The sequence below is a fragment of the Urtica dioica genome, chromosome 5 (assembly GCF_054948205.1).
Source record: "Urtica dioica subsp. dioica isolate 48M chromosome 5, U.dioica_male_clone48M_v1_H2, whole genome shotgun sequence".
Lineage (NCBI taxonomy): Eukaryota > Viridiplantae > Streptophyta > Magnoliopsida > Rosales > Urticaceae > Urtica > Urtica dioica.
Window position 1 is genome coordinate 1776840 of NC_142760.1, and position 27823 is coordinate 1804662.

General features: G+C 35.6%; 2 protein-coding genes and 2 pseudogenes across 3 annotated transcripts; all 4 read left to right on the top strand.

The window, feature by feature from the left end:
• Nucleotides 1–1204: 1204 nt before the first annotated feature.
• On the top strand, nucleotides 1205–2460 carry LOC149394761 (Bifunctional inhibitor/lipid-transfer protein/seed storage 2S albumin superfamily protein). Its single transcript, XM_089615329.1, has 2 exons — nucleotides 1205–1523; nucleotides 2447–2460. Exons 1-2 carry the CDS (start codon nucleotides 1205–1207, stop codon nucleotides 2458–2460), a joined length of 333 nt encoding a protein of 110 aa, XP_089471455.1.
• A 5699-nt stretch (nucleotides 2461–8159) lies between these two features.
• On the top strand, nucleotides 8160–10525 carry LOC149394762 (pathogenesis-related thaumatin-like protein 3.5 pseudogene; annotated as a pseudogene).
• An 11013-nt stretch (nucleotides 10526–21538) lies between these two features.
• On the top strand, nucleotides 21539–24245 carry LOC149394763 (F-box protein At3g28330-like). 2 transcript variants are annotated; one of them, XM_089614027.1, is made up of 3 exons: nucleotides 21539–21636; nucleotides 22437–22530; nucleotides 22611–24245. In XM_089614027.1, the coding sequence occupies exon 3, from the start codon at nucleotides 22635–22637 to the stop codon at nucleotides 23898–23900; it is 1266 nt and encodes a 421-aa protein (XP_089470153.1). In that variant the 5' UTR covers nucleotides 21539–21636; nucleotides 22437–22530; nucleotides 22611–22634; the 3' UTR covers nucleotides 23901–24245. The 2 variants fall into 2 exon arrangements, with proteins under 2 accessions (XP_089470153.1, XP_089470152.1); XM_089614026.1 differs by having other exon boundaries at nucleotides 22614–24245.
• On the top strand, nucleotides 23985–24383 carry LOC149394764 (pathogenesis-related thaumatin-like protein 3.5 pseudogene; annotated as a pseudogene).
• The last annotated feature ends 3440 nt before the right edge of the window (nucleotides 24384–27823 follow it).

The following is a 27823-nucleotide window of genomic DNA, read 5'->3' on the forward strand; positions in this document are numbered from 1 at the left end:
TTTTTTTTGTTGCTGAAAATACAGACATGGTTTAATTTTAAAGTGAAAGTCTTATAAATTTTACTTCAAATTCTGCTTTGATTAAGCTTTATTTTTTATTTTTAATTATCTTCCGTTCAATCTTAGAGTCAACATGATCTCAAATGAAATAACTATGCACAGGAAATCTATTTTCAGGACTTCTGAATTTTGGCAATTTTATCTTTTAGCATCTATAAATTAAAGTTTCGGACGTAGTCATATAAACATTAAAGATAATCAATATATTATAAAATAAAATAAAGTATTTGCATCAATTAGTCTTTGGAGAATTTTGATGTACATCAAGTCTAGGCCTTGTTATTCTTCTGCTCCTCCGACTTCACTGGTCGATAATGTCTTTCGACGATTGTACAACTACTATGCTCGAGCGATCCTAGAAAACTAAAAAACACAAAGCCTTGAGCTTTTGTTCTAGGATCGCTCGAGCAAGGTATCTCAGAAAAGTGCCATATCTCTTTATAAGTCGTTACAAGGTATTTGTAGACATAGCCGAATTAACTGATTTCAAACGTAATCCACCGGTCATATGTGAAGCCGAGCAATTAGTCGTCTGATGTGTTGCGAACCATTCTACATTTCCTAAAATTTCGAGGTACAAGAATGTAAATATTTCTTCTATAAATTGTTATTTTCAAATTAACTCGGTCAAATATTCTTCTTTTAAGTTCATACATATTCATTCAAATTACGGTGTACTAAGCTCTTAAGAAATAAGTCAAATGGGAATATAGATAATCCAAGTCCTTGTGAAATTAGTTAGGATAGATATCTATCATCATACCATATTTTTTCGTATTAGAAAAGCAATTACTATTCTTCTTTTTGCCAACAAGTTACTACCAAATCCTCTTTTAGAATTATTACTCAAATAACTTGACTAGAGGGAGAGTCACGAAATTTAACTCCAACAACTGTTCCTCGTCCACACTAATTGTCACTTGTATATACTCTAAAGCAAGCGAGTTAGGATGATAATGAACATGGCATGACTAAAATAAAAAAAATAAAAAAATAAAAAATCAACCCCGTTTTATAGTCACTATATATACATAGCACATAACATATAACGGAGAATCACAATTATCACCCATATTAAGCATTAGTGATACTATAAGACAAAAAGAGAAAGAAAAAAAAAATGAAGAATTTGAAGAGCATGACAATGCTAGTTTTGGTGGTGGTGATGGGACTAGATGGGCTGGTGGCGGGGCAGATGGCGGGCCCACAAATTCCGGGGGGCCCACAAGTGCCGTCGATGACTTGCATGAGCACCTTCTTCGGGGCGTTGGTGCAGCTAATTCCTTGCCGGGCCGCGGTCGCTCCGTTCAGCCCAATCCAGCCCAGCGAGGCTTGTTGCAACTCGGTCAAAGCCCTCGGTCAACCCTGCTTGTGTGTCTTGGTCAACGGCCCGCCCATCTCCGGCGTTGACCGCAACATGGCACTCATGCTCCCCCAAAAGTGCACCACCAATTTCGAGCCATGTAATAATAATTTTTTTTTTTACTTATCCTAAATTTCCTTAAATTTTTCTTAGATATATATAAATCTTTGAATTTTATTAGAAAAATCTCACGGACTAAGTCACTTGAAATGTTTGACTTGCAATTTAGTCAACGTTTTAAGCATGTTTCAAATTTAGCCACGTTTAACATCAGATAGCATTTTACATGATTGTCACTAGCATTTCTATATGTTAATTTTGGTAAAGTTTGATAAATGATTAATTTATCAAAATAAACGAAATGTTGGTTTTCTTAAAATCAAGTTTGAAATTGGCTAGATTGCTACGGAGCCCAATTTTTTCAACCATTCGAACATATTTTCTTTCATTTTTTTTACGGAGAAATTGTACATTTTGAACGCAACTAATTTTAAATACATATGAGCATGATACTCTTGTTCTCAGAAAAGTGCACCACCAATTTCGAGCCGTATGATAAAAAATAAAAAATAAAAACTTTTTTCCCCCTCTAAATCTTCGGAATTTTTTTCAACCATTTGAACATATTTTATTTCATATTTGTAACTTAAAAATTGTACATTTTGAACACAACTAATTCTAAATACATATATGAGCATGGTGCTATTGCTTCCCCGAAAAGTGCGCACCGCCAATTACAAGCCATGTAGTTAAAAAAATACAATATTATATATATATATATATATATTTTTTTTCATCTATTCTAGTTTTCCTTAGATTTTCATTAAAAATATATAAATCTTCGGAATTTTTAATTTGAACCGACTTATTTCATTTTTTTTTTTTTACAAAAAATTGTTACATTTTGAACACAACTTATTTAAATATATATCTCTTGTTACTTTGATAAAAAAAAAAAAAAAAAATTATTCAGCATATGATCATTTTATATTATTGTTTAATTGTGGGGTTTTGTTGATGCAGGCCAGGCGATATGAAGATGTGGAAAGGATGAAAAGTTTGAATTGAAGTTTTTTCTACAGAGAATAATTAGTGTGTGTTATTTTATGGTTTCTAGGGACCAATTTCAATGGTGTACCTCTAAATCAGCTCTAATTTAAATAAGGGGATTATGTACGTCGTGTGGAACAAATTATTTTTTGTCTTTTGAGTTTGAGCTTTTTATATATCTTATATTTGTACCGTCCTTGTCTAATTTCTGCTAATTCTAGCTTATTAGTTTAAGAATAATAAGTTTGCTTATTTTCTAGCTCTTATTTTTCCCCGTTTTATATTATCTTTTTACTGTGATTTATTTTTATTCCATGAGCCAATCTTTAGATCTGTAGTTGCCTTCTCTTATCTGATCTATCCAGACAGAATAAAGTTTATATTATAGGGCTGAAAATGATATTATTAATAACCGGAGATAATCTCTTCTTTTGCAAATTACTTGATATAGAAACAGACTATGATGAAAAAGTAAAGGTGTGCACGCTTCGGTCCGATTTAAAATCGGTCTATAAAATCTAATCAGATTGGTTTAAAAATAGTTAAAACGGTTTAAAAATAGTTAAAACGGTCTGATCCGGTTTAAACCGTTTTGATCCGTTTTAAATCGGACCGTTTTATTTTAACATATTTTTGTATTTATATTTTTCTCAAATGGTAATCGATCCGGTTCAGTTTTAGACCGTTTTAGATATATATTTTTTTAAATACAAATCGATCTGGTCCGTTCTTAACCGCGGTTTAGAATTTTTAGACCGGACCGGACCGTTTAAAAGTACAAACCAGACCGGATCAGATCGGTGAAATTTTGAACCGTTAAAAACCGGACCAACAGTTTAAAAATCAACAGTTCGGTCCGGTTTATGGCATTACTAGTTTTTTTGCGCCACTCTATGAAAAAGTAATTGGCTAGTAAACCAAATAAAATCTTATAACCAACAAAATAATTATTATAATAATAAACACTAGGACAAAAAACGTTATCCGGTGCGACGAATGTCGCACCGAATACTTCAAATGTCGCACCTAAAAGTTTATTAGGTGCGACATTAGGTGCGACGGCGTCGCACCGGATAACCCGTAGCAAAAGGCATTAGGTGCGACATGTCGCACCTAATAGTCATACCTCTAGGTGCGACAATGTCGCACCTAATATGTTTTTTAAATTTAAAAAAATTACAAAATCAGAAATAGAGGGGGGGATGCTGATCGATCCAGGCGGCGGGGCGGGGGGCTGGTCCTGGCGGCGGTGGGGCGGGGCGGGGGGCTGGTCCAGGCGGCGGTGGGGCGGGCGGGAAGGGGGCTGGTCCAGGTGGCGGGGCGGGGCTGGTCCAGGCGGCGGCGGGGCAGGCTGGGAGAGAGAGACAGAGAAAGAGAGAAATAGAGGGGGACGTACCAGGGAGGGCCGGCAGCGGCGGAGCGGAGAGGGACGGCGGCGGGGACTGGCTGAGAGAGAGAGACAGAGTGAGACGGTGAGAGACGGCCGGTGAGATATAGAGAGAGAGAGATGGGGACGTACCAGGATGGGCTGGCAGCGGCGGAGCGGGGAAGGACGGCGGCGGGGGCTGGCTGAGAGAGAGAGAGACCTGTGAGACGGTGAGAGAGAGAGAGAGTGAGTGAATGTGTGAAAAAATGAGAAAATTCGGGTTTAAAACCCTAATAATCATATTGGGTGCGACAATGTCGCACCCAATATGAAATCCCAGATAAAAAAAAAAAATTCGGCGGGATTCATTGACAAATTTAATTTTAAAACATTAGCTGCGACATTTGTCGCACTTAAAGGTATTAGGTGCGACAAATTCATATTAGGTGCGACATTGTCGCACCGAATAACACTAAACATTAGCGAAATTTTTAGTCATCCGGACGAGTATCCGGTGCGACATGTCGCACCTAATATGGGCTTAGGTGCGACATGTCGCACCTAATACCCTTCCGCACCCAATATGTTAATTTGTAGTAGTGGAATTAATAATGCATACTATTATAAACAAATAATTATGATTATAAACCCCAGCCCTAAATTCTAGTTATCCAATAGTAAAAAACTTATATGTTTTTGTTACAATTTTTTTTTTTTTTTTTTTTTTTTTTTTTTTTTTTCAGTTTCAAATATGCTTTTGGAAACGATATCCACGAATATATACATTAGTCAGTATTATTCTTCAAGTTCATTTTTAACTTTCACAAACTCAAACCATAGCCTTATTCTTCTTAATATTAATGTATACGCGCGTGGTCTACTCTGGATCAAGTCTCTGGAAAAAAAACATTATATATTTTTGTAATAAAAAAAAAGTAGTTGTTAATCTCGATGTGATTAAACCATATGCGATCATGTTATCAATATTTCACTTAATCTAAATTTACAAAATGAATTCACCTCAAACATATAACTATACACATCTGACAACAAACTTGGAAAAAGAAAAAAAAAACATAATATAAGCCAGAATTAATCGCTTTAAACAAACATAATTAATCGCTTTAAACCATTGGATTTATGCAATTATATTTTACGTATCATCTCTATTGACGTAGTAAACGCTCAAGAAGATCAACTCCAGAAGAATAGGCGTGAAGATCAGATAGCTTAGTATTAGGAGTTGGTTAACATTATTTGTTATACATATTTATCTTTATCTATTTTACTGCTTATATTTCTCCAATATTTCAGCACAGTTTGCGTAACAAACTTGAAGCTTGGTTGTATATATATATGTACATGTACGCAGTTTATATTCAATAAGAAATACGAATCAGTTTTCATATGGTATCAGAGCATTAATATTCTTGGTCCATATGTTCACTTCCCAATGATAAAGTTGCCATTGGATGTAAATGGGTTTACAAAATCAAGTATAATCCCGATGGTTCTATTGAACGGCATAAAGCGCGTTTAGTTGCTAAAGGATACACTCAAGTCGAAGGAATCGATTATCACGACACCTTTGCACCAGTTGCTAAACTCGTCACTGTCCGCCTCCTTTTATCTATCGCATCGATACGTAATTGGTCTCTACATCAACTGGATGTTAATAATGCGTTCCTTCAAGGTGACCTTGATGAAGAAGTTTATATGAAACTACCTCCTGGGTTCTCCAAAAAGGGGGAAAATCTAGTCTGTAAACTTCATAAGTCTATTTACGGTCTCAAACAAGCATCACGTCAATGGTTCTCCAAGTTCTCATCTACACTCATTCAGCGAGGATTCCACCAATCCATTTCAGATTATAGCCTATTCACTTTTATCACCGCCAATATCTCTATTTTTATTCTTGTTTACGTCGACGATATTATCATAACCGGTAATAATGAAGACGCTATATCTGATATCAAGATTTTTCTTTCGCAATCATTTTCACTCAAAAATCTTGGCCCACTTCGTTACTTTCTGGGTATTGAAGTTTCTCGTTCCAAGAAAGGAATATTTCTATGTCAACGTAAATATACTCTTGATATTTTACGTGATTCAGGCATGTTAGGTTCTCGTCCATCACCATTCCCTATGGAGCAACAACTCAATTTGTTGCCAACTGATGGTGAGCCACTTAACGACCCGTCAATCTATCGACGTCTCGTCGGACGTCTTCTATATCTCACTGTAACAAGACCGGATATTCAGTATGCTGTCAATACTCTTAGCCAATTCATGCAAAACCCACATTCCACTCATCTTGACGCTGCTAATCGTGTTCTTCGTTACTTAAAAGGTTCAGTTGGAAAAGGTTTACTCCTTTCCGCCTCAAGCTCCATTTCGTTAAGTGGATTCTCTGACTCAGATTGGGCACGTTGTCCAGTTACTAGGCGCTCTACAACGGGCTATTTTACAATGTTGGGATCCAGTCCAATTTCGTGGAAAACTAAGAAACAACCCACCGTTTCTCGATCTTCTACTGAGGCAGAATATCGTGCTATAGCAGCACTCACTGCCGAGCTTCAATGGTTACATTCTCTTCTCAAGGACCTTGGTTTTTCACATACTCGTCCAATTTCTGTCCATTGCGATAATCAAGCGGCGATTCACATCGCTGAAAACCCAGTTTTTCATGAACGAACTAAGCATATTGAAATAGATTGCCATTTTGTTCGTGAAAAAATTGGAACTGGTCTTATATCACCATGTTATTTACGTTCATTTGATCAACTAGCCGATATTTTTACAAAACCACTTGGAGCCGACGCGTTTCAACGATTTCTTCCCAAGTTGGGCGTACTTGATATCTCCAATCCCGCTCCAACTTGACGGGGGGTATTGACGTAGTAAACGCTCAAGAAGATCAACTCCAGAAGAATAGGCGTGAAGATCAGATAGCTTAGTATTAGGAGTTGGTTAACAGTATTTGTTATACATATTTATCTTTATCTATTTTACTGCTTATATTTCTCCAATATTTCAGCACAGTTTGCGTAACAAACTTGAAGCTTGGTTGTATATATATATGTACATGTACGCAGTTTATATTCAATAAGAAATACGAATCAGTTTTCATAATCTCTAGTAAATTAAATTAAAAAATTACATTTTTTCTTTCAATCCAAATTATACAAATATAAGCCAGAATCTCTAGAGCAAGTTAAACAAATTAATAAAAGAAAAATTGTACAAAATAACAATTTGAAACTTATTGATTAGCAAAATAGTCAAAGTTTCAACTTTTCAACAAAGTAGCCAAATTTACGTTTTCAAAATTTTTATGATGGTCAGGATTAAAATTTTTGACGATTATTATAAGCAATTTATCACTTTCAAAAAAATTAATCTTGGGGTCAATTTTTTTTAAAAACCAGATTACTGCACATTTTGACTATTTTACCCATTTAAGACAAATCTTGACTATATATTTTGCAAATTCATAACTTCAAATTGGCTATTTAACTACATCATCCATTAGTAAATTACGTTTTGCTATTGAATTTCCATCGTTTGATCTTAAAAAAAAAACATCTAGCAATAATATTATAGGAAAAGAAGAACAGCGAATATATCAGAGTCAGAGACAACACACACACATATATATATATATATATATATATATATATATATATATATATATATATTCTTTCAAGAAAGAGGCAAATTATAGTGCAAAAAAATAGCTACGCTGATCGATAGCAAATCCATGCATGCAAGGAGTTTCTTTATGTTTGCTCCTTGCAGAAACGTGCATGTCATTTTTCTTTAATTTCGGCTGAGATTCGAGAGGTGAATAAATTGCATGTTGTTAATCAGAGTTTGAAGCAACACGTCACTCTTATAACAACACTATAAATATAGAGTTTCTTTATGTTTGTTCCTTGCAGAAACGTGCATGTCATTTTTCTTTAATTTCGGCTGAGATTCGAGAGGTGAATAAATTGCATGTTGTTAATCAGAGTTTGAAGCAACACGTCACTCTTATAACAACACTATAAATATAGAGTTTCTTTATGTTTGTTCCTTGCAGAAACGTGCATGTCATTTTTCTTTAATTTCGGCTGAGATTCGAGAGGTGAATAAATTGCATGTTGTTAATCAGAGTTTGAAGCAACACGTCACTCTTATAACAACACTATAAATATAGCTACTTCCACAACAATAAGAATATCATTTACAGACCTTTTATATATATATATATATATATATATATATATATATATATATATATATAATATTAGCTCTCTTATATTAACCCTTGTTTCCATGGCTTTAGTGTATTTTGCTCTCTTCGCAGTCTTCTCTTTCTTAGGTATTTTTTTTAGTTTTTACCACATTTTTTATTATTATTTCATTATGATGTGATACCTCTCGTCACTCTTTAACATGACATATATATAGAAAGTTATAGTGAATACTACTCATTTTCGTCTAATTTGTTATTGTTGTAAAAAAACATTACTATTTTTAATTAGATTTTTTGATAGCTATAGAATTCACTGCCTGTTCATCGTCTTTATATATATGCTCCTTTCACACACGCTCAAATCAAATGACTTGCTTTAGTATGAGTTAAAAACAAAATAATAATAATAATAATCTTGGTATATCCTTGTTTTTTAGAGCGTCTCTTTCTCTAAAAAATTCAATAATTTTTGAAAGATTTTTCTAATTATTTACATAAATTTTGAAAGCTTAGTCGCGCGTGACATTTGCAAATTTAGCCATGTCAGTTATTGATTCCTGTTTGTTGTAGCGTGTGACTAAAGCAGAAATTCGGTTAATGATTTTATTTTGATTGATTTTTTAATAGAAATTATCCGGATAAAATTAATTGTACAATTAATTTTAACCAATTTCGGTTAAAATTAACTGTCCGGTTAATTTTAACCGAGTAAACTTTCAGTTAACCTAGGTTAACTGAAAATAATTAATTAAAAAATAATGCATTCATTATTTGAATCCTGTTTGGGAAATAAAATACTAAATACAAATACAATGAAAGTAGGCGTTGTAATACAATTCGCTATTTAATACTATTTATACTTGCATTCAAATTTTTCTATAAATAGGCATTCAATTCATGAGCGTGATACATTGTATTTCGGTTTTATACATATGTATATATAAGAGCATATTATTTCTAATTAATATTGAACGTAACTATGATATTTTACGTTTGAAATAGGCATTTAATAGTGCATTATCAATTACAATATCTATAATTAAATGCTATTCATATTAACTTCGAAATGCAAATAATCACACATAGCTATTCTCGGTTAAATCAATTACTTTCGGTTAATTTGGCTGAAAATAATATCGGTTAACAATTAACCATTAATCGAAATTAATGCTCAACAATTAACCTAGGTTAACCGAATACTAAAAATTAAAAACTAAAAAAAAAAAAAAATTGACGATCTAGTAGGCAAAGTACTGTAATTAAATACTTTTTCTTTATAGATCATTTTAAAGAAAAGGTAAAGAAAATAGTCTAAATTATTAAAAAATAAAGCTACGATATCAATTTTTATTTTTTATTTTTTATTTATTTTTTATTTTTAATCGTCATTAAACAGTTTGACACTACACATAAGTAATTTATCACTTAAAAAAATCATTCAACAACGTGCACATTTTTTTTTAATTTGCTATTCAGCTATAACATCTATAATTTTTTTATAGGATCCATTAGTTATATAATCATCTTTACAGTTTCACATTGACATATAACCAACGTTTCGTAAATCTTAAGTAAGTAACCACGTCCATGTATTTATAACTTCACCATTTTATTTCAATGAAAGAGCAAACTTGGAATGTCACGTCATGTTTGTGACTATTTACCTAAAATTTACGAAACGTTAACTATATAACAATCTCAAACGTTTTATATAGGTTCGGAAGCGGCGATATTCATGTTGGAGAACAAGTGCCGGGACACGATATGGCCCGGGATCCAACCCGGGGCGGGCCATCCGAACCTGATGGACGGCGGGCTCGAGCTGGGCCCGGGCCAGAGCGTGAACGTCACGGCCCCGACGGGGTGGTCGGGCCGCGTCTGGGGCCGTCGCTGGTGCACCTTCGACGCCTCCGGCTCCGGCGCCTGCGCCACCGGAGACTGCGCCGGCCGCCTCCGCTGCGGCGGCGCCGGCGGCCAGCCCCCCGCCACCCTGGCGGAGTTCACCCTCGACAGCCCCCTCGATTTTTACGACCTCAGCCTCGTCGACGGCTTCAACATGCCTCTCTCCATAACCCCTTTCGGATCCGGATCCGGATCTGGATCTGGATCTGGATCCGGATCCGGGTCCGGGTCGGGTTGTCGGGTGGTGCAGTGCGTCTCCGACGTGAACCGCCGGTGTCCGGCGGAGCTTCAGGTGAGGAGCGCTGACGTGGTGAACGACGACGCCGCGCGCGTGGTGGGTTGCAAGAGCGCGTGCGCGGCGTTCGGGGAGGCTCGGTTCTGCTGCACCGGGGAGTACGCGAACCCGCACAGCTGTCGGGCCACGGAGTACTCGAGGGTCTTCAAGGACGCGTGTCCTTCCGCGTATAGCTACGCTTTTGATGATTCCTCCAGCATTGTTACTTGCCAGGGGCCTACTTATTATCGAATCACCTTTTGTTCGTGATCCTAAAATGGAAAAAAAATAAATTAGTTTTTCGGCGAATAATTACTGCTAATAATGTCGAAACTTTTCATATATATATAGGTACTCGAATAAAATGAAAGCTTTGCCTTTTGACACGCGCTCTGTATTTTTTTTAAGGCAGCTTTGCTGCAGTAAGGATTGAACCCACGACCTCCACGCAGGAGGTGGTGTGGAATTACCACTAGGCTAGGTACCACACACGCGCTCTGTATTTTTAAATGAGAAAATATCATATATGTATCATATGTGTTTAATTAAATTGCGGATACTATTCTATTAATTTCTTAAAAATCATGTGTATTCTCAGTGGCGGAGCTAGAATTTATAGCTAGGGGAGCAAATTCGATATAATATTTTTTTTTCTTCTAAATTCTTTAAGTGGCGTGTAAGAAAAAAAAATAATTCAGGAGGAGTAAATATGATTTTTTTTTTAATTTTGGAGATAAAAATTGTAAATTTTATAAGGGCGCATGTAAAAATTTGAAGAGGGGCAAATATGAAAAAATTATATAACTTTGAGCTAAAATTATAAAATATTAGGGTAAAAAATTTAAAGGTAAAAATTTAATTTTTAAAATTTTAAGGGAGACGTTGGCCCACCCTTGACGTAAATTACCTCCGCCCTCATGTATCCCTTCAATCCACTATTTTTAAACTTAATTATACCTTAAAAATAAATTTATGTATCAAATCTAATTTAAAATGTTGTTGACTTTTTTCTTCTTACAAAATTGAACTTCCCATAATACTTTTTAATGAAATCAACTAATTTATTATTTTCATTTTCAGAAAAAGAAAAACACCAAGAACATATATATGAAGAAAACTTTCATCATATGGACATATGTTACACCAATTTGCAACCCTTAAAAGATTATTGTGGCTAGTACTTGAGAATGAAAATGATTTTATGGATCAGTAGTCATTTTCACACTCTTATATGATTGCTCACTCTCTGTAAATCTAGTTTAAAGTTATTAAACTTTCTCAACATGTCTTCGTATGTTATGTTATCTATACATTACTAGTATTATTTGTTATATTTTAGGCGATGACGGTAAATTTTTTTGAAACTTTAGCTAAAAGTTATTGAATTATGTCAACATTTTAAGGATAATTAGTCATTCTCACACACTCTTATTTTTATTGCTCACTCTTTGTAAGTCTAGTTTTAATCTATCTCAACATATTTGTGTAAGCTATGTTATAAAAACATTTATAGTAATATTTGTTGTATTTTAGGCAATGGCGACTTTTAGCGTTGTCTAAAATACAATGTTTTTTTAAATGTTATGTATGATGATCATCCCCTTGACGTTCCGGATCAAAGTAATAAGTGGTTCATTTTTTTTCTTTACATTGTTTGATTTCTTAAAAGAAATGATATTTTATGATGTTTCAATTGTATTTCAGGCTTCGACGAGTGGGTTGGAGAGTCTGCCAGTAGCAGGGACGCTAATGAAGAGTGAACCAATGAGAACGGTCAACAAACCAAAGGAAAAAGATAGTTTATACTTATTTCGTTAATAGTGGTTTGTTTTTAGATGAAGTTCCTATCAAACTCAATATATAGGAGTTGTTTTTTTTTCTCTTATGGACTTATTTAAGATGGTTTATTCTTATTTCTTTAATAGTAATAGTGTGTTTTTAGATGAAGTTAATGTCACACTCAATTTAAGTTGTTTTTTTTTCTTATGGACTCATTTGCTTAACTTAATATAATACACATTTTGTAGCCAACTCTTCTCAGATGACTATCTACTGGGATAATCTCAATTTTTTTCACTCTTTCCAAATTCTTTATTATGCTATATACTGGCATTCTAAATGTGGGATGTCTATCTACATGCTCTTGCCCTTGCATTTACGGATTACTTTTGTCGAATTCCATCTTAAAACCAATTGGTGTCAAGTGGAGAGGTTCAACCGATATATAAAAACATGTTCATTCACACACACAACCAATGCGAGACTATCTCACTTCAATACTCTCCCTAACGTGTAACGTGATCAGGCCGAGTAACAATCCCCCTCACGCTTCGCATGGGCCGGGCCAAATTCAAGTTGGGAGAATGTACAAGGCTCTGATACCATATCAAATTCCATCTAAAACCCAAATGGTACTAAGTGGAGAAGCTCAACTATATATAAACACATGTCCATTCACACACGTAACCAATGTGGGACTATCTCACTTCAATAACTTTCACATCTTAGCTGATTTAGTTGTAAACAAAGATATAATAAATTTATTTCTCTTAAAAATTGTTGGATGATTATGACATCTCTAATAACAAATCATATAATTGTTAAGAGGATGAGAAAAAAAAAAAGACCAGTAATGAGAAGTGAGGCATGGCATCTCATTTGAACATGAAAGATGTTTGAAGCACAGAAGTCGGAGGTGTTGGCCAAGTCGAGTGCACAACAGTGAAGACATTCAAATATTTTGCCACGTTTTCTTCGCTGAATTTGCAGCCATTCGGAGCCGGAAACTTCGACACTCTCCCGTACTCGTTTTGACGATATCGTAGCGAAAGACTTCTCTGCCACGCACTAGGAAGATCACGCTCTTATCGCTCGGATGGAAGGCGAGAACGAAGAACAAGCTCTCGGTCGCATCGTTCTCAAGACCAGCCTCGTGGACCGACACCTACGAGCTTTCATCGCTGCTCAGCTCCCAAATCAAAAGCTCAAACATTCGACAGTCGTTCATCGTCAATTGGGACATCCTGAGGCGTCCCGAGACGGAACTTGTCCTTAAATCCTCGCATGTGGACATTGATCTCCGTGAGGTGTTCGGTGAGAGGAATAAGACATCATTTAATGCCAAACCCATCAACGACGCCGAACGGGTCTACCGACGTGAGCCTGTAAACCTTCTCGACGCCATCCAGCCAATACAAAACCCCTCCGACGACGACAACTTGGAACCACGACGATAGAAAAGTGTGTCGCGGCGGGTGCGCAAAGGGAATAGAGAAACTGCTTAGTCTCCACTGGCCGGTCTCGGGATAGAAAACACGCGAGTAGAGAAGAAGTAACTTTTCGCGTCGAATCGAGCAGCGAATTCGATTGCGAATTTGAAGCTGCGTCGATCATCCAAAGTTATTTACTATCCTATCATGCACAGTAGATGGTCAAATGCAAACTTCATGCATTCCAAAACTTATAAGGGATTTTTCAATCATTTTAGTGACAAAATCACATTCTCACACTCTTCTAATCTGATTGCTCCTCTCTGCCCTCTCTCTCTCTCCGTAAGTTATACAACTTAAGGTAAAACTTATTAAATTATCTAAACATTTTAATGTTTAGTAATCTTTTTCACACTCTTATTTGATTGCTCACTCTCTGTAAATCTAGTTTAAAGTTAATAAACTATCTCAACATGTCTTCGTATGTTATGTTATCTAAACATTCATAGTATTATTTGTTATATTTTAGGCAATGACGGTAAATTTTTTTGAAACTTTAGCTAAAAGTTATTGAATTATGTTATTATTTTAAGGATAATTAGTCATTCTCACACACTCTTATTTTTATTGCTTACTCTTTGTAAGTATAGTTTTAATCTATCTCAACATGTTTGTGTATGCTATGTTATCTAAACATTTATAGTAATATTTGTTGTATTTTAGGCAATGGCGACTTTTAACGTTGTCTAAAATACAATGTTTTTTTTAATGTTATGTATGACGATCATCCCCTTAATGTTCCGGATCAAAGTAATAAGTGGTTCATTTTTTTGTCTTTACCTTGTTTGATTTCTTAAAAGAAATGATATTTTATGATGTTTCAATTGTATTTCAGGCTTCAACGAGTGGGTTGGAGAGTCTGCCAGTAGCAACGATGCTAATGAAGACTGAACCAATGAGAACGGTCAACAAACCAAAGGACAAAGATGGTTTATACTTATTTTGTTAATAGTGGTGTGTTTTTATATGAAGTTACTATCAAACTCAATATCTAGGAGTTTTTTTTTCTCTTCTAGACTTGTTTAAGATGGTTTATAATTATTTCTTTAATAGTACCGATGTGTTTTTAGATGAAGTTAATGTCACACTCAATTTATGTTTTTTTTTTTTCTTATAGACTCATTTGCTTGAGTTAATATAAGGTAAAACTTATTAAATTATCTAAACATTTTAATGTTTAGTAATCATTTTCACACTCTTATTTGATTGCTCACTCTCTGTAAATCTAGTTTAAAGTTAATAAACTATCTCAACATGTCTTCATATGTTATGTTATCTAAACATTCATAGTATTATTTGTTATATTTTAGGCAATGACGGTAAATTTTTTTGAAACTTTAGCTAAAAGTTATTGAATTATGTCAACATTTTAAGGATAATTAGTGATTCTCACACACTCTTATTTTTGTTGCTCACTCTTTGTAAGTCTAGTTTTAATCTATCTCAACATATTTGTGTAAGCTATGTTATAAAAACATTTATAGTAATATTTGTTGTATTTTAGGCAATGACGACTTTTAGCGTTGTCTAAAATACAATGTTTTTTTTTAATGTTATGTATGACGATTATCCCCTTGACGTTCCGGATCAAAGTAATAAGTGGTTAATTTTTTTTCTTTACCTTGTTTGATTTCTTAAAAGAAATGATATTTTATTATGTTTCAATTGTATTCCAGGCTTCAACGAGTGGGTTGGAGAGTCTGTCAGTAGCAACGATGCTAATGAAGACTGAACCAATGAGAACGGTCAACAAACCAAATGACAAAGATGGTTTATACTTATTTCGTTAATAGTGGGGTGTTTTTATATGAAGTTACTATCAAACTCAATATCTAGGAGTTTTTTTTTCTCTGATAGACCTGTTTAAGATGGTTTATACTTATTTCTTTAATAGTACCGATGTGTTTTTAGATGAAGTTAATGTCACACTGAATTTATGTTGTTTTTTTTTCTTATGGACTCATTTGCTTGAGTTAATATAAGGTAAAACTTATTAAATTATCTAAACATTTTAATGTTTAGTAATCATTTTCACACTCTTATTTGATTGCTCACTCTCTGTAAATTTAGTTTAAAGTTAATAAACTAACTCAACATGTCTTCGTATGTTATGTTATCTAAAAATTCATAGTATTATTTGTTATATTTTAGGCAATGACGGTAAATTTTTTTGAAACTTTAGCTAAAAGTTATTGAATTATGTCAACATTTTAAGGATAATTAGTCATTCTCACACACTCTTATTTTTGTTGCTCACTCTTTGTAAGTCTAGTTTTAATCTATCTCAATATATTTGTGTAAGCTATGTTATAAAAATATTTATAGTAATATTTGTTGTATTTTAGGCAATGACGACTTTTAGCGTTGTCTAAAATACAATGTTTTTTTTTAATGTTATGTATGACGATCATCCCCTTGACGTTCCGGATCAAAGTAATAAGTGGTTAATTTTTTTTCTTTACCTTGTTTGATTTCTTAAAAGAAATGATATTTTATGATGTTTCAATTATATTTCAGGCTTCAACGAGTGGGTTGGAGAGTCTGCCAGTAGCAACGATGCTAATGAAGACTGAACCAATGAGAACGGTCAACAAACCAAAGGACAAAGATGGTTTATACTTATTTCGTTAATAGTGGTGTGTTTTTATATGAAGTTACTATCAAACTCAATATCTAGGAGTTTTTTTTTTCTCTTATAGACTTGTTTAAGATGGTTTATACTTATTTCTTTAAAAGTACCGATGTGTTTTTAGATGAAGTTAATGTCACACTCAATTTATGTTGTTTTTTTTTTCTTATGGACTCATTTGCTTGGTGTTAATATAAGGTAAAACTTATTAAATTATCTAAACATTTTAATGTTTAGTAATCATTTTCACACTCTTATTTGATTGCTCACTCTCTGTAAATCTAGTTTAAAGTTAATAAAGTATCTCAACATGTCTTCGTATGTTATGTTATCTAAACATTCATAGTATTATTTGTTATATTTTAGGCAATGACGGTAAATTTTTTTGAAACTTTAGCTAAAAGTTATTGAATTATGTCAACATTTTAAGGATAATTAGTCATTCTCACACACTCTTATTTTTGTTGCTCACTCTTTGTAAGTCTAGTTTTAATCTATCTCAATATATTTGTGTAAGCTATGTTATAAAAATATTTATAGTAATATTTGTTGTATTTTAGGCAATGACGACTTTTAGCGTTGTCTAAAATACAATGTTTTTTTTTAATGTTATGTATGACGATCATCCCCTTGACGTTCCGGATCAAAGTAATAAGTGGTTAATTTTTTTTCTTTACCTTGTTTGATTTCTTAAAAGAAATGATATTTTATGATGTTTCAATTATATTTCAGGCTTCAACGAGTGGGTTGGAGAGTCTGCCAGTAGCAACGATGCTAATGAAGACTGAACCAATGAGAACGGTCAACAAACCAAAGGACAAAGATGGTTTATACTTATTTCGTTAATAGTGGTGTGTTTTTATATGAAGTTACTATCAAACTCAATATCTAGGAGTTTTTTTTTTCTCTTATAGACTTGTTTAAGATGGTTTATACTTATTTCTTTAAAAGTACCGATGTGTTTTTAGATGAAGTTAATGTCACACTCAATTTATGTTGTTTTTTTTTTCTTATGGACTCATTTGCTTGGTGTTAATATAAGGTAAAACTTATTAAATTATCTAAACATTTTAATGTTTAGTAATCATTTTCACACTCTTATTTGATTGCTCACTCTCTGTAAATCTAGTTTAAAGTTAATAAAGTATCTCAACATGTCTTCGTATGTTATGTTATCTAAACATTCATAGTATTATTTGTTATATTTTAGGCAATGACGGTAAATTTTTTTGAAACTTTAGCTAAAAGTTATTGAATTATGTCAACATTTTAAGGATAATTAGTCATTCTCACACACTCTTATTTTTGTTGCTCACTCTTTGTAAGTCTAGTTTTAATCTATCTCAATATATTTGTGTAAGCTATGTTATAAAAATATTTATAGTAATATTTGTTGTATTTTAGGCAATGACGACTTTTAGCGTTGTCTAAAATACAATGTTTTTTTTTAATGTTATGTATGACGATCATCCCCTTGACGTTCCGGATCAAAGTAATAAGTGGTTAATTTTTTTTCTTTACCTTGTTTGATTTCTTAAAAGAAATGATATTTTATGATGTTTCAATTGTATTTCAGGCTTCAACGAGTGGGTTGGAGAGTCTGTCAGTAGCAACGATGCTAATGAAGACTGAACCAATGAGAACGGTCAACAAACCAAAGGACAAAGATGGTTTATACTTATTTCGTTAATAGTGGTGTGTTTTTATATGAAGTTACTATCAAACTCAATATTTAGGAGTTTTTTTTCTCTTATAGTCTTGTTTAAGATGGTTTATACTTATTTCTTTAATAGTACCGATGTGTTTTTAGATGAAGTTAATGTCACACTCAATTTATGTTGTTTTTTTTTTCTTATGGACTCATTTGCTTGAGGTAATATAAGGTAAAACTTATTAAATCATCTAAACATTTTAATGTTTAGTAATCATTTTCACACTCTTATTTGATTGCTCACTCTCTGTAAATCTAGTTTAAAGTTAATAAACTATCTCAACATGTCTTCGTATGTTATGTTATCTAAACATTCATAGTATTATTTGTTATATTTTAGGCAATGACGGTAAATTTTTTTGAAACTTTAGCTAAAAGTTATTGAATTATGTTAAAATTTTAAGGATAATTAGTCATTCTCACACACTCTTATTTTTATTGCTTACTCTTTGTAAGTATAGTTTTAATCTATCTCAACATGTTTGTGTATGCTATGTTATCTAAACATGTATAGTAATATTTGTTGTATTTTAGGCAATGGCGACTTTTAACGTTGTCTAAAATACAATGTTTTTTTTAATGTTATGTATGACGATCATCCCCTTAATGTTCCGGATCAAAGTAATAAGTGGTTAATTTTTTTGTCTTTACTTTGTTTGATTTCTTAAAAGAAATTATATTTTATGATGTTTCAATTGTATTTCAGGCTTCAACGAGTGGGTTGGAGAGTCTGCCAGTAGCAACGATGCTAATGAAGACTGAACCAATGAGAACGGTCAACAAACCAAAGGACAAAGATGGTTTATACTTATTTCGTTAATAGTGGTGTGTTTTTATATGAAGGTACTATCAAACTGAATATCTAAGAGTTTTTTTTTCTCTTATAGACTTGTTTAAGATGGTTTATACTTATTTCTTTAATAGTACCGGTGTGTTTTATGATGAAGTTAATGTCACACTCAATTTATGTTGTTTTTTTTCTTATGGACTCATTTGCTTGAGTTAATATAAGCGCATTTTGTAGCCAACTCTTCTCAGATGACTATCTACATGCGGGATATTCTCAATGTGGAATGATTATCTACATTTTTTTTCTTTCCAAATGATTTATTATGCTTTAAGTATATACTGACATTCTAAATGTGGAATGATTATCTACATGCTCTTGCCCTTGCATTTACGGATTACTTTCACATCTTAGCTGATTTAGTTGTAAACAAAGAAAAAATAAATTTATTTATATTAAATACTGTTGGATGATTATGACATCTCTAATAACAAATCATATAATTGTTAAGAGGAAGACAAAGCATCTCATCTCAACATGAAAGATGTTGAAGCACAGAAGTCAGAGGTGTTGGCCAAGTCGAGTGCACAAAAGTAAAGACATTCAAATATTTTGCCACGTTTTCTTCGTTGAATTCGCAATCAATTGGAACCGGAAACTTCGACATTCTCTCGTACTCATCTCTGACGATATCGTAGCCAAAGACTTCTCTACCACGCACTAGGAACATCACGTTCTTGTCGCTCGGATGGAAGGCGAGAACGAAGAACAAGCTCTCGGTCACATCGTTCTTGAGAGCAGCCTCGTTGACCAAAGCCCACGAGCTTTCATCGTTGCTCAGCTCCCAAATCGAAAGCTCAAATCTTCGAGAGTCGTTCGTCGTCAACTAGGACATCCTAAGGCATCAAAAGATGGCCCCGAGATGGAACTTATCCTTAAAGCCTCGCATGTAGACGTTGATCTCTATGAGGCATTCGAGGAGATGAATAAGACGTCGTTTAATGCCAAACCCTTCAACGACGCCGAACGAAGGGTCTAGCGACGCAAAGCCGTAAACCTTCTCGACACTGTCCAACCATTACAAAACCCCTCCTCTGACGACAACAATTGGAAGCACGACGATGGAAAAGTGTGTCGCGGCGGGTGCGCAAAGGGAAAAGAGAAACTGCTTAGTCTCCACTGGCTAGTCTCGGGATCGAAAACACACGCGTAGAAGAAGTAGTAACCTTCCGTGTCGAATTGAGCAGCAAATACGATCGCGACTTTTAGGCAATGACGGAATCTCGTTGTTCGCACCGAGGAGCACATTTTTTTTCTCAACGAGCAACATATCTCGTTCGTCTACAATGACATGTGCATGTAGGCTCAAGTGCAGGATGGGTTTAACACCATCAAGTTCACCATCAACAAAATAATCAAGAGCAATGTGGTGAAGGTGACGTAGAAGAACTATTGTCTCTAACGCGGCATTGATATAGGAGATAAAGTTGCTTTTACCATAAATGATCGTGTTAGAGGCCGAATGAATTTGAATGTTATGCGCGACAATCATCCCCTTTACGTTCCGAATCAAAGTAATAAGTGTTAGAGGCTGAATTAAATTAGTTTTTCAACGAATAATTACCGCTAATAATGTCAAAACTTTTCACATATATTCCTCGGAGGAGATTGGGGTCGTGGTATCTCCCATTGTCGGTTTAGACAGTGCCTAATGTCTTCGTCCCTGCTCTCCCGCCTGGGTACGTCGACGCGGCGGGGCGAGTGGAATCGGCGCGAGTCGCCGCTGTTTGCCACTTCTTCCCTGCCTACGAGGCGGTCGAAGGCCGACTGTCGGGACGCGTCGGTGTACGTGACGGAGTGCACGCGTGTGTTTTGGGGAGGCGGGTTCTCGCGGGGCACCTGGTTGAAATGTCTGGGCGGTGCCGCGCGCGCTGAGTGCACTCGCGATCGACATCCTGGAAACTTGGGTCGGGGGCGTCTTGCTGGTATGTCCGGGCGGTGTGGCGCGCATTGGGCACGCTCGCGTTCTTCACCCTAGAGGCTTGTGTTGGGGGCGTCTTCGCTTTCGTCGGGCCTAGGATCACGCCATTCACGTTCAGGTGGGGTTTCCAACTTCTCCCCTCCCCCAAAGATTCCTTCCAGGGCGGGCTCGTACCCCCTAATTCTGGCTATCACGCCGGTCAACCTGAAAAAGTTGTCTTCAAGACGTGTCATCCGCGCGTCCCTCTCATCGTGGATGGGGTCGGATGTCACACTCGCCTGGGGGGCGTTTTGAGCCTGATTTTGGCGAGCCTGGACCTGAGCCCGAGTGTTCATCGCGATGCTCCCCGTGGGGCGGGGGGCTGCGTTTTCGGAGACGGTCACGCGGTTAGCCATCTCGTGAGAAGAATTCCTGATCACGTTCTTCGGTACCTAAGGTGGTGAATCTTCAAAGTCGTGAAGGAAAGATTTGCCGGTGGAATCTCGTGGTTGTTGCTCGAGACCCCCTCCTTCTAGCGCCAATATCATAAGATCTTCACTTGATAAGAGGAATATTCCATAACTAATCTCACAGGTTCAAAGACATGTGGCAAAGTCCGCTCACGTCACGTGTCCGTAAGTGTTAATAAAAAAACGGCTTAACAAGACGGTTTCCTCGAATTAAAAAAAAAGTAAAGTGAACGGTTTTATACATATCGATATCGGGACTTTGAAAAAAAATGGTTTTTGAACTGATTTCCGTCCGATTTCTCCGGAATTTCAAACCTTCCTCGATAGTCTATAATCTATATATTAGTTAAATCAAAATCTCGATACCAATTTCACACGAAATCTATTTTCTTTAAAAAAATAGTGTGGAAAATAGATTCTCCCAAGTTTCACACACGTGGGGGATTTAACTGATTATTTCACTTTTTTACCTGCTCTCTCTCTCGTTTGTCTCTTGTTCCACGAAGCCCTAATTTTCGAAGAAGAGTCGTCGATCAATTTCACGCCTCACTCCAGGTACGTCATCTGTGGTTTCTCTGGAAATGGACAAGAAATTGACTTCCGATATTGTGTTATTTTGACGTTTAAGTTTTCGAATTTCTTGCTTTACATTGAAAGTGTATACTGAACTTGGTTTTTTGAGAAACTAATGACTCCAATCTTTAGGCAAAAATATCTCAGAAGGGATTTGGTAACGAGTCCAACGCTTGTTGTGTTTGTGGTTATCGCAACGCAATTTCTATGAGAGTGATTCTGAATCTCAGACCTGTTGAGTCTCATTACTGCAATTAAATAATAGAAAGAAAAGATTATAAACTGAAAAAAGACCTGCTGAATCTCATTAGTGTTGAATCTCAGACATGTTGAGTCCCAGTGATATTATTTGTTACCAGGACTATCGCCAAATATGGTTTGTTGCAAAAAGAATGTATTGAGAAAAAAAACAAAAAAAAAACAAAATGGTTGGACCATGAAGCTCAACTTCTCGTGCATGTATTTATTGGATAATAATGTGAATTTATTACCTTACCTCTATTTTGTTTCATCCAGAAAGTACAAAAAACCATACTCTATTTTGTTTTAGTAAAATCAATATAAGAGAAGTCAATTTCTATTTAGTTATTTATTATTAATTTTATATGGAATTGATATAGAACTAGAGACCGTGTTGTTCACAGATGATATTTTGCTAATACGATTGTATATCGCAGATTGTAGAAAATCATCAGGCCTTATTACATTTTGCTTAAATGCTTTAAACAGTCTTCAAAACTATCTTGATGTTTTTTTCTCTGTTCCTTCACGATTCTCTCCAGAGAGGTTTCTCCGATCATCACCGGACTCGTCCACCTCGCTGTCTCATTGTTGTCGAACACGGAGAAAAAGAGGTTTCTCCGATTCTTCGTTGAGGTAAGAAAAAAAGAAAAAAAAGACAAGTAGTCCTAGTGTGGTCGAATTCACCAAATCCAACTTTGCATTGTATTGTTTAGCAGATATTTTAGGCTTGGAAAATTATGGTAAGAGCATCGGCAAAATTCATGGAAGTGGCGACCGACGAAGTATTGACGGAGATTCTGCTCCGACTGCCTGACGCCCGATCCGTAATTCGGAGCAGCCTGGTTTGCAAGCGCTGGCATTCTCTGCTTCTTCAAAAAGGCAACGACGACTATTTCAAGAACAGCTTTGTTGAATTCCACCGAAACACTCCCAAACACTCCGAGCTTCTCTTCAACGTCTCTAAGGCGGCGGAGGGAGATTTCCACCGGCTTCCTCTGTCGGACTCGGAGGCCGTGCCTTGCGACCTAAGCTTTGTCCCGCCGCTGGAGATCGTACCGGTGGGTCCCGGTATGCACGATGGCGTGATCTTATTGGCCACTTGCGATGACTTGGCGCTCTTGTCTCGCGGAAGAGACAAACTCTTCGTCTGCAATTTGGTCACCAAGCAATGCCTCGCACTCCCCGAAATCCCGAGACTCAATCTTCCTTTCTGGCAATACCCCGGCTCTTCCGGGTACGCCGTGGCGTCCGATGATCGACGCAGCTTCAAAGTCGCAATCATATTCATGGCTCGATTCGACACGGAAGGTCGCTACTTCTTCTTCGCGCATGTTTTCGATCCCGAGACCGGCCAGTGGAGACTGAGCCGTTTCTCTCATCCCTTTCCGCACCCGCCGCGGCACATTTATTTATCGTTGCGATTCCAAGTTGTCGTCGTCGGAGGGGTTTTGTATTGGTTGGACGGCGTCGAGAAGCTTTACGGCCTCGCGTCGCTAGACCCGTTTGGTGTCGTTGACGGGTTTGGCATTAAACGACGTCTTATTCCTCTCCCCGTACGCCTCAGTGAGATCAACGTCTTCATGCGAGGCTTTAAGGATAAGTTCCGTCTCGGGGCAGTCTTTGGACGCCTCAGGATGTCCCAGTTGACGACGAACGACTCTCGAAGGTTTGAGCTTTTGATTTGGGAGCTGAGCAGCGACGAAAGCTCGTGGGCGTTGGTCCACGAGGCTGCTCTCGAGAACGATGCGACCGAGAGCTTGTTCTTCGTTCTCGCCTTCCATCCGAGCGACAAGAACGTTATCTTCCTAGTGCGTGGCAGAGAAATCTTTCGTTACGATATCGTCAGAGACGAGCACGAGAGGGTGTCGAAGTTTCCGGCTCCGAATGGCTGCGAATTCAACGAAGAAAACGTAGCAAAATATTTGAATGTCTTCACCGTTCTGCACTCGACTTGGCCAACACCTCCGAATTCTGTGCTTCAAACATCTTTCATGTTGAGATGAGATGCCATGCCCGACTTTTCATTACATACGGCTCGAGCCCTAGTTTGATCATTGCTTAAATACTTGAATTCCCTATCGACCTTGATGAACTCCTCTCGTAAAATACATCTCAGAGCTGGCCACCCGGAGCGGGCGATATTCATGTTGGAGAACAAGTGCCGGGACACAATATGGCCCGGGATCCAACCCGGGGCGGGCCATCCGAACCTGATGGACAGCGGGCTCGAGCTGGGCCCGGGCCAGAGCGTGATTGTCACGGCCCCGACGGGGTGGTCGGGCCGCGTATGGGGCCGCCGCTGGTGCACCTTCGACGCCTCCGGCTCCGGCGCCTGCGCCACCGGAGACTGCGCCCTCGATTTTTACGACCTCAGCCTCGTCGACGGCTTCAACATGCCTCTCTCCATAACCCCTTCCGGATCCGGATCCGGGTCGGGTTGTCGGGCGGTGCAGTGCGGACGTGAACCGCCGTATATGTATTTTTAAATGAGAAAATATCATATATGTATCATATGTGTTTAATTAAATTGCGGATACTATTCTCTTAATTTCTTAAAAAATCATGTGTATTCTCAGTGGCGGAGCTAGAATTTATAGCTAGGGGAGCAAATTTGATTTAATATTTTTTTTTTCTAAATTCTTTAAGTGGCGTGTAAGAAAAAAATAATTCAGGAGGAGTAAATATGAATTTTTTTTTTTATTTTGGAGATAAAAATTTTAAATTTTATAAGGGCGCGTGTAAAAATTTGAAGAGGGGCAAATATGAAAAAATTATATAACTTTGAACTAAAATTATAAAATATTAGGGTAAAAAATTTAAAGATAAAAATTTAATTTTTAAAAGTTTAAGGGAGATATTGTCCCACCCTGGACTTAAACTACCTCCCCCCTCATGTATCCCTTCAATCCATTATTTTTAAACTTAATTATACCTTAAAAATAAATTTATGTATCAAATCTAATTTAAAATGTTGTTGACTTTTTTTCTTCTTACAAAATTGAACTTCCCATAATACTTTTTAATGAAATCAACTTATTTATTATTTTCATTTAAAAAAAAACACCAAGAACATATATATGAAGAAAACTTTCATCATATGGACATATGTTACACCAAGTTGAAAACACCCTTAAGTGAGTTTGCATCCATTATAAACCCAAAAAAAAAAAAAAAAAACCCATGAATGTGACATTTGGATAGTCCAGTCCTCTAGAAAATGTGGACTATCGAAAAACCATGAGTTTGCATCATTCTCATTTTTTTGAAGATCTAAAAAATTCCACTAGGGTATAAGTTTTACTTTCTAATACCCTTTTCATCTTTCTTTTTAATTGACATCTAAATCTGAGCTCGGTGCATATGTGCCAAGCTCGTCCCGCGCAACAAATCAGGCCTGTTGGACTTTGCTCGATTATATTTTTGGGAAATTGTCCTAAATAGGAATAAAAAAAAGTGTTTTGACTTTTTTGGATTTTTTTTTTCAAAAGGTCACAAATAGGACATCTGACACGACTCCCCCCCCCCCCCCCCCCCCCCCCCTTCTCTCTATTTTTTGTCCTTATATGTTATAATAAAGTACACATAAATAATTAATAAAATAGACACATTTTTTTACTTTCTTGTCACGAAAAATGAGGATAATGTGACTTATCTGTCACGAAACAAAACTCTTCAAGTCACGAAACAATACGTTTTCGTGACATATCAGTCACGAAATGGGACACTTTGATGGAATTTAATGATAAAACTCTTGTTTATTTAATTAAATACGTCGTAGAGGACCAATGGTTATTATAAATATAAAAATAAAAATTTGAAAATAATAAAGTACACACATAAATAATTAATAAAATAAATAATAACACGAAACAATAAAATTTTGTGACTTTCCTGTCCATAAACAAATGGATTCGTGACTTTCCTGTCACGAAAAATGGGGATATCGTGACTTTTATGTCACGAAAAATGGGGATTTCATGAATTTCCTGCCACGAAACATTGGGATTTCATGACGTAGCTGTCACGAAAAAAACTATTCAAGTCACGAAACAGTACGTTAACGTGATATTTCAGTCACGAAATTGGATACTTTTATGGAATTTAAAGAGAAATCTCTCTTTTATTTCATTTAATACGTCTTCGGGGACCAATGGTTCTTATAAATATAAAAATTAAAAAATTGAAAAAAATACATTGTAAGCCAAGCTCTACTTACCTATAAGATCTTGAGGAAAGAATGTATTTTGTACATTGTGAAGTGTTGTTGACATACATTAATTTGTACAATTTCATCATTTCAAATGGGAAAAGAATGTCAAGTAGTCTAAACATATTATTATAAGTTAATGAGGTTTAACGTCATGTCGTCCGACATGTCGTTTTCTCCTCTAACTTATCTTTAATGTGAGAATTTATTGATAATTCATGTATTTGCGTTGTTAGTCCTCCAAATCAACTCATTTAACAATGTAGAAGAAAGTTTATGAGGACCGAACGATTTCAAAGGAGCAAAAGAGAGCACGTTTCAAGTAATTGACTGGGAGTTCGTGACGTCTTTGTCACGAAAAAATGGAAATTCGTGATTTTTATGTCACGAAAAATTAGAATTTCGTGACTTCTATATCACGAAAGATTGGGATGTCGTGACATATTTGTCACGAAAAATGGGGATTTCGTGACCTTCCTGTCACGAAATATTGGGATTTCGTGACGTAGTTGTCACGAAAAAAAACTCTTCAAGTCACGAAACAGTACGTTTTCATGACATTTCAGTGCTATTGCTACCGTACGTAAGTCACGAAAACGACCCCAATTTTGTGATATAAGCTTTCTTTCGTTGTTTTTATTTCATTTGTGACGTAAATACATGCTTCCAGACTGTTCAATGAGTGAATTTTAGAATATCAAACCCTATTTTTACAACGTTTTAAATGCCTAAATTACAAAGCTTATGAGTTTAGACTATATCTATTTATTTAAATATTAAAATGATAACATTAGACGAATAAATATTTGAAATTTGTTTGATTTTATTCCATGAGAATATTAGAACACACATAAATAATTAATAAATTAGATACATTTTTTTTATTTTTATGAAATTAGTTTGATTTAACTTCCATGCAAATAATATTGTACACACATAAATAATTAATAAATTAGACACATATTTATTTTTATTTTTATGAAATTAGTTTTATTTAATGCAAATGACTTTTTTGGACTTTTTTTTTAAAAGGTCACAAATATGACCTCTGACACTTTTTTCATTTATGTAATTACCATTATATCCTTATTTACAAAAAGAATGTCATCATTTCAAATGGAAAAAGAATGTCAAGTAGTCTAAACATATTAACATAGGTTAACGAGGTTTAACGTCATGTAATTGACACATATATCTGGGAATTCGTGACTTCTATGTCACAAAAAATGAGCATTTCGTGACTTTCCTGTCACGAAAAATGGGGATTTCGTGACTTTCCTGTCACGAAATATGGTGATTTCGTGACTATCTTGTCACGAAAAATTGGGATTTCGCGACGTATCTATCACGAAACAAACTCTTCAAGTCACGAAACAGTACGTTTTCATGACATTTCAGTCACGAAATTGGATACGTCTTAAGGGACCAATGGTTGTTATAAATTTAAAAATAAAAAAATTGAAAAAATACATGGTAATTCAAACTCTACTTACTTAGAAGATCATGATGAAAGAATGTGTCATGTATTGTGAAGTATTGTGAAGTGACTTCTCTTCCACGAAATTCTGAGAATTCGTGACGTATTTATCACGAAAAATGGGAATTCGTGACCTTTATGTCACGAAAAAGTAGAATTTCGTGACTTTTATGTCACGAAAAATGGGGATTGCGTGACTTCTATGTCACGAAAAATGAGGATTTCATGACCTTCTATATCAG

Coding starts and splice junctions, on each gene's coding strand:
- LOC149394761 (XM_089615329.1), top strand. CDS start 1,205: ATGCTAGTTTTGGTGGTGGTGATGGGACTAGATGGGCTGGTGGCGGGG.
- LOC149394763 (XM_089614027.1), top strand. CDS start 22,635: ATGGTAAGAGCATCGGCAAAATTCATGGAAGTGGCGACCGACGAAGTA.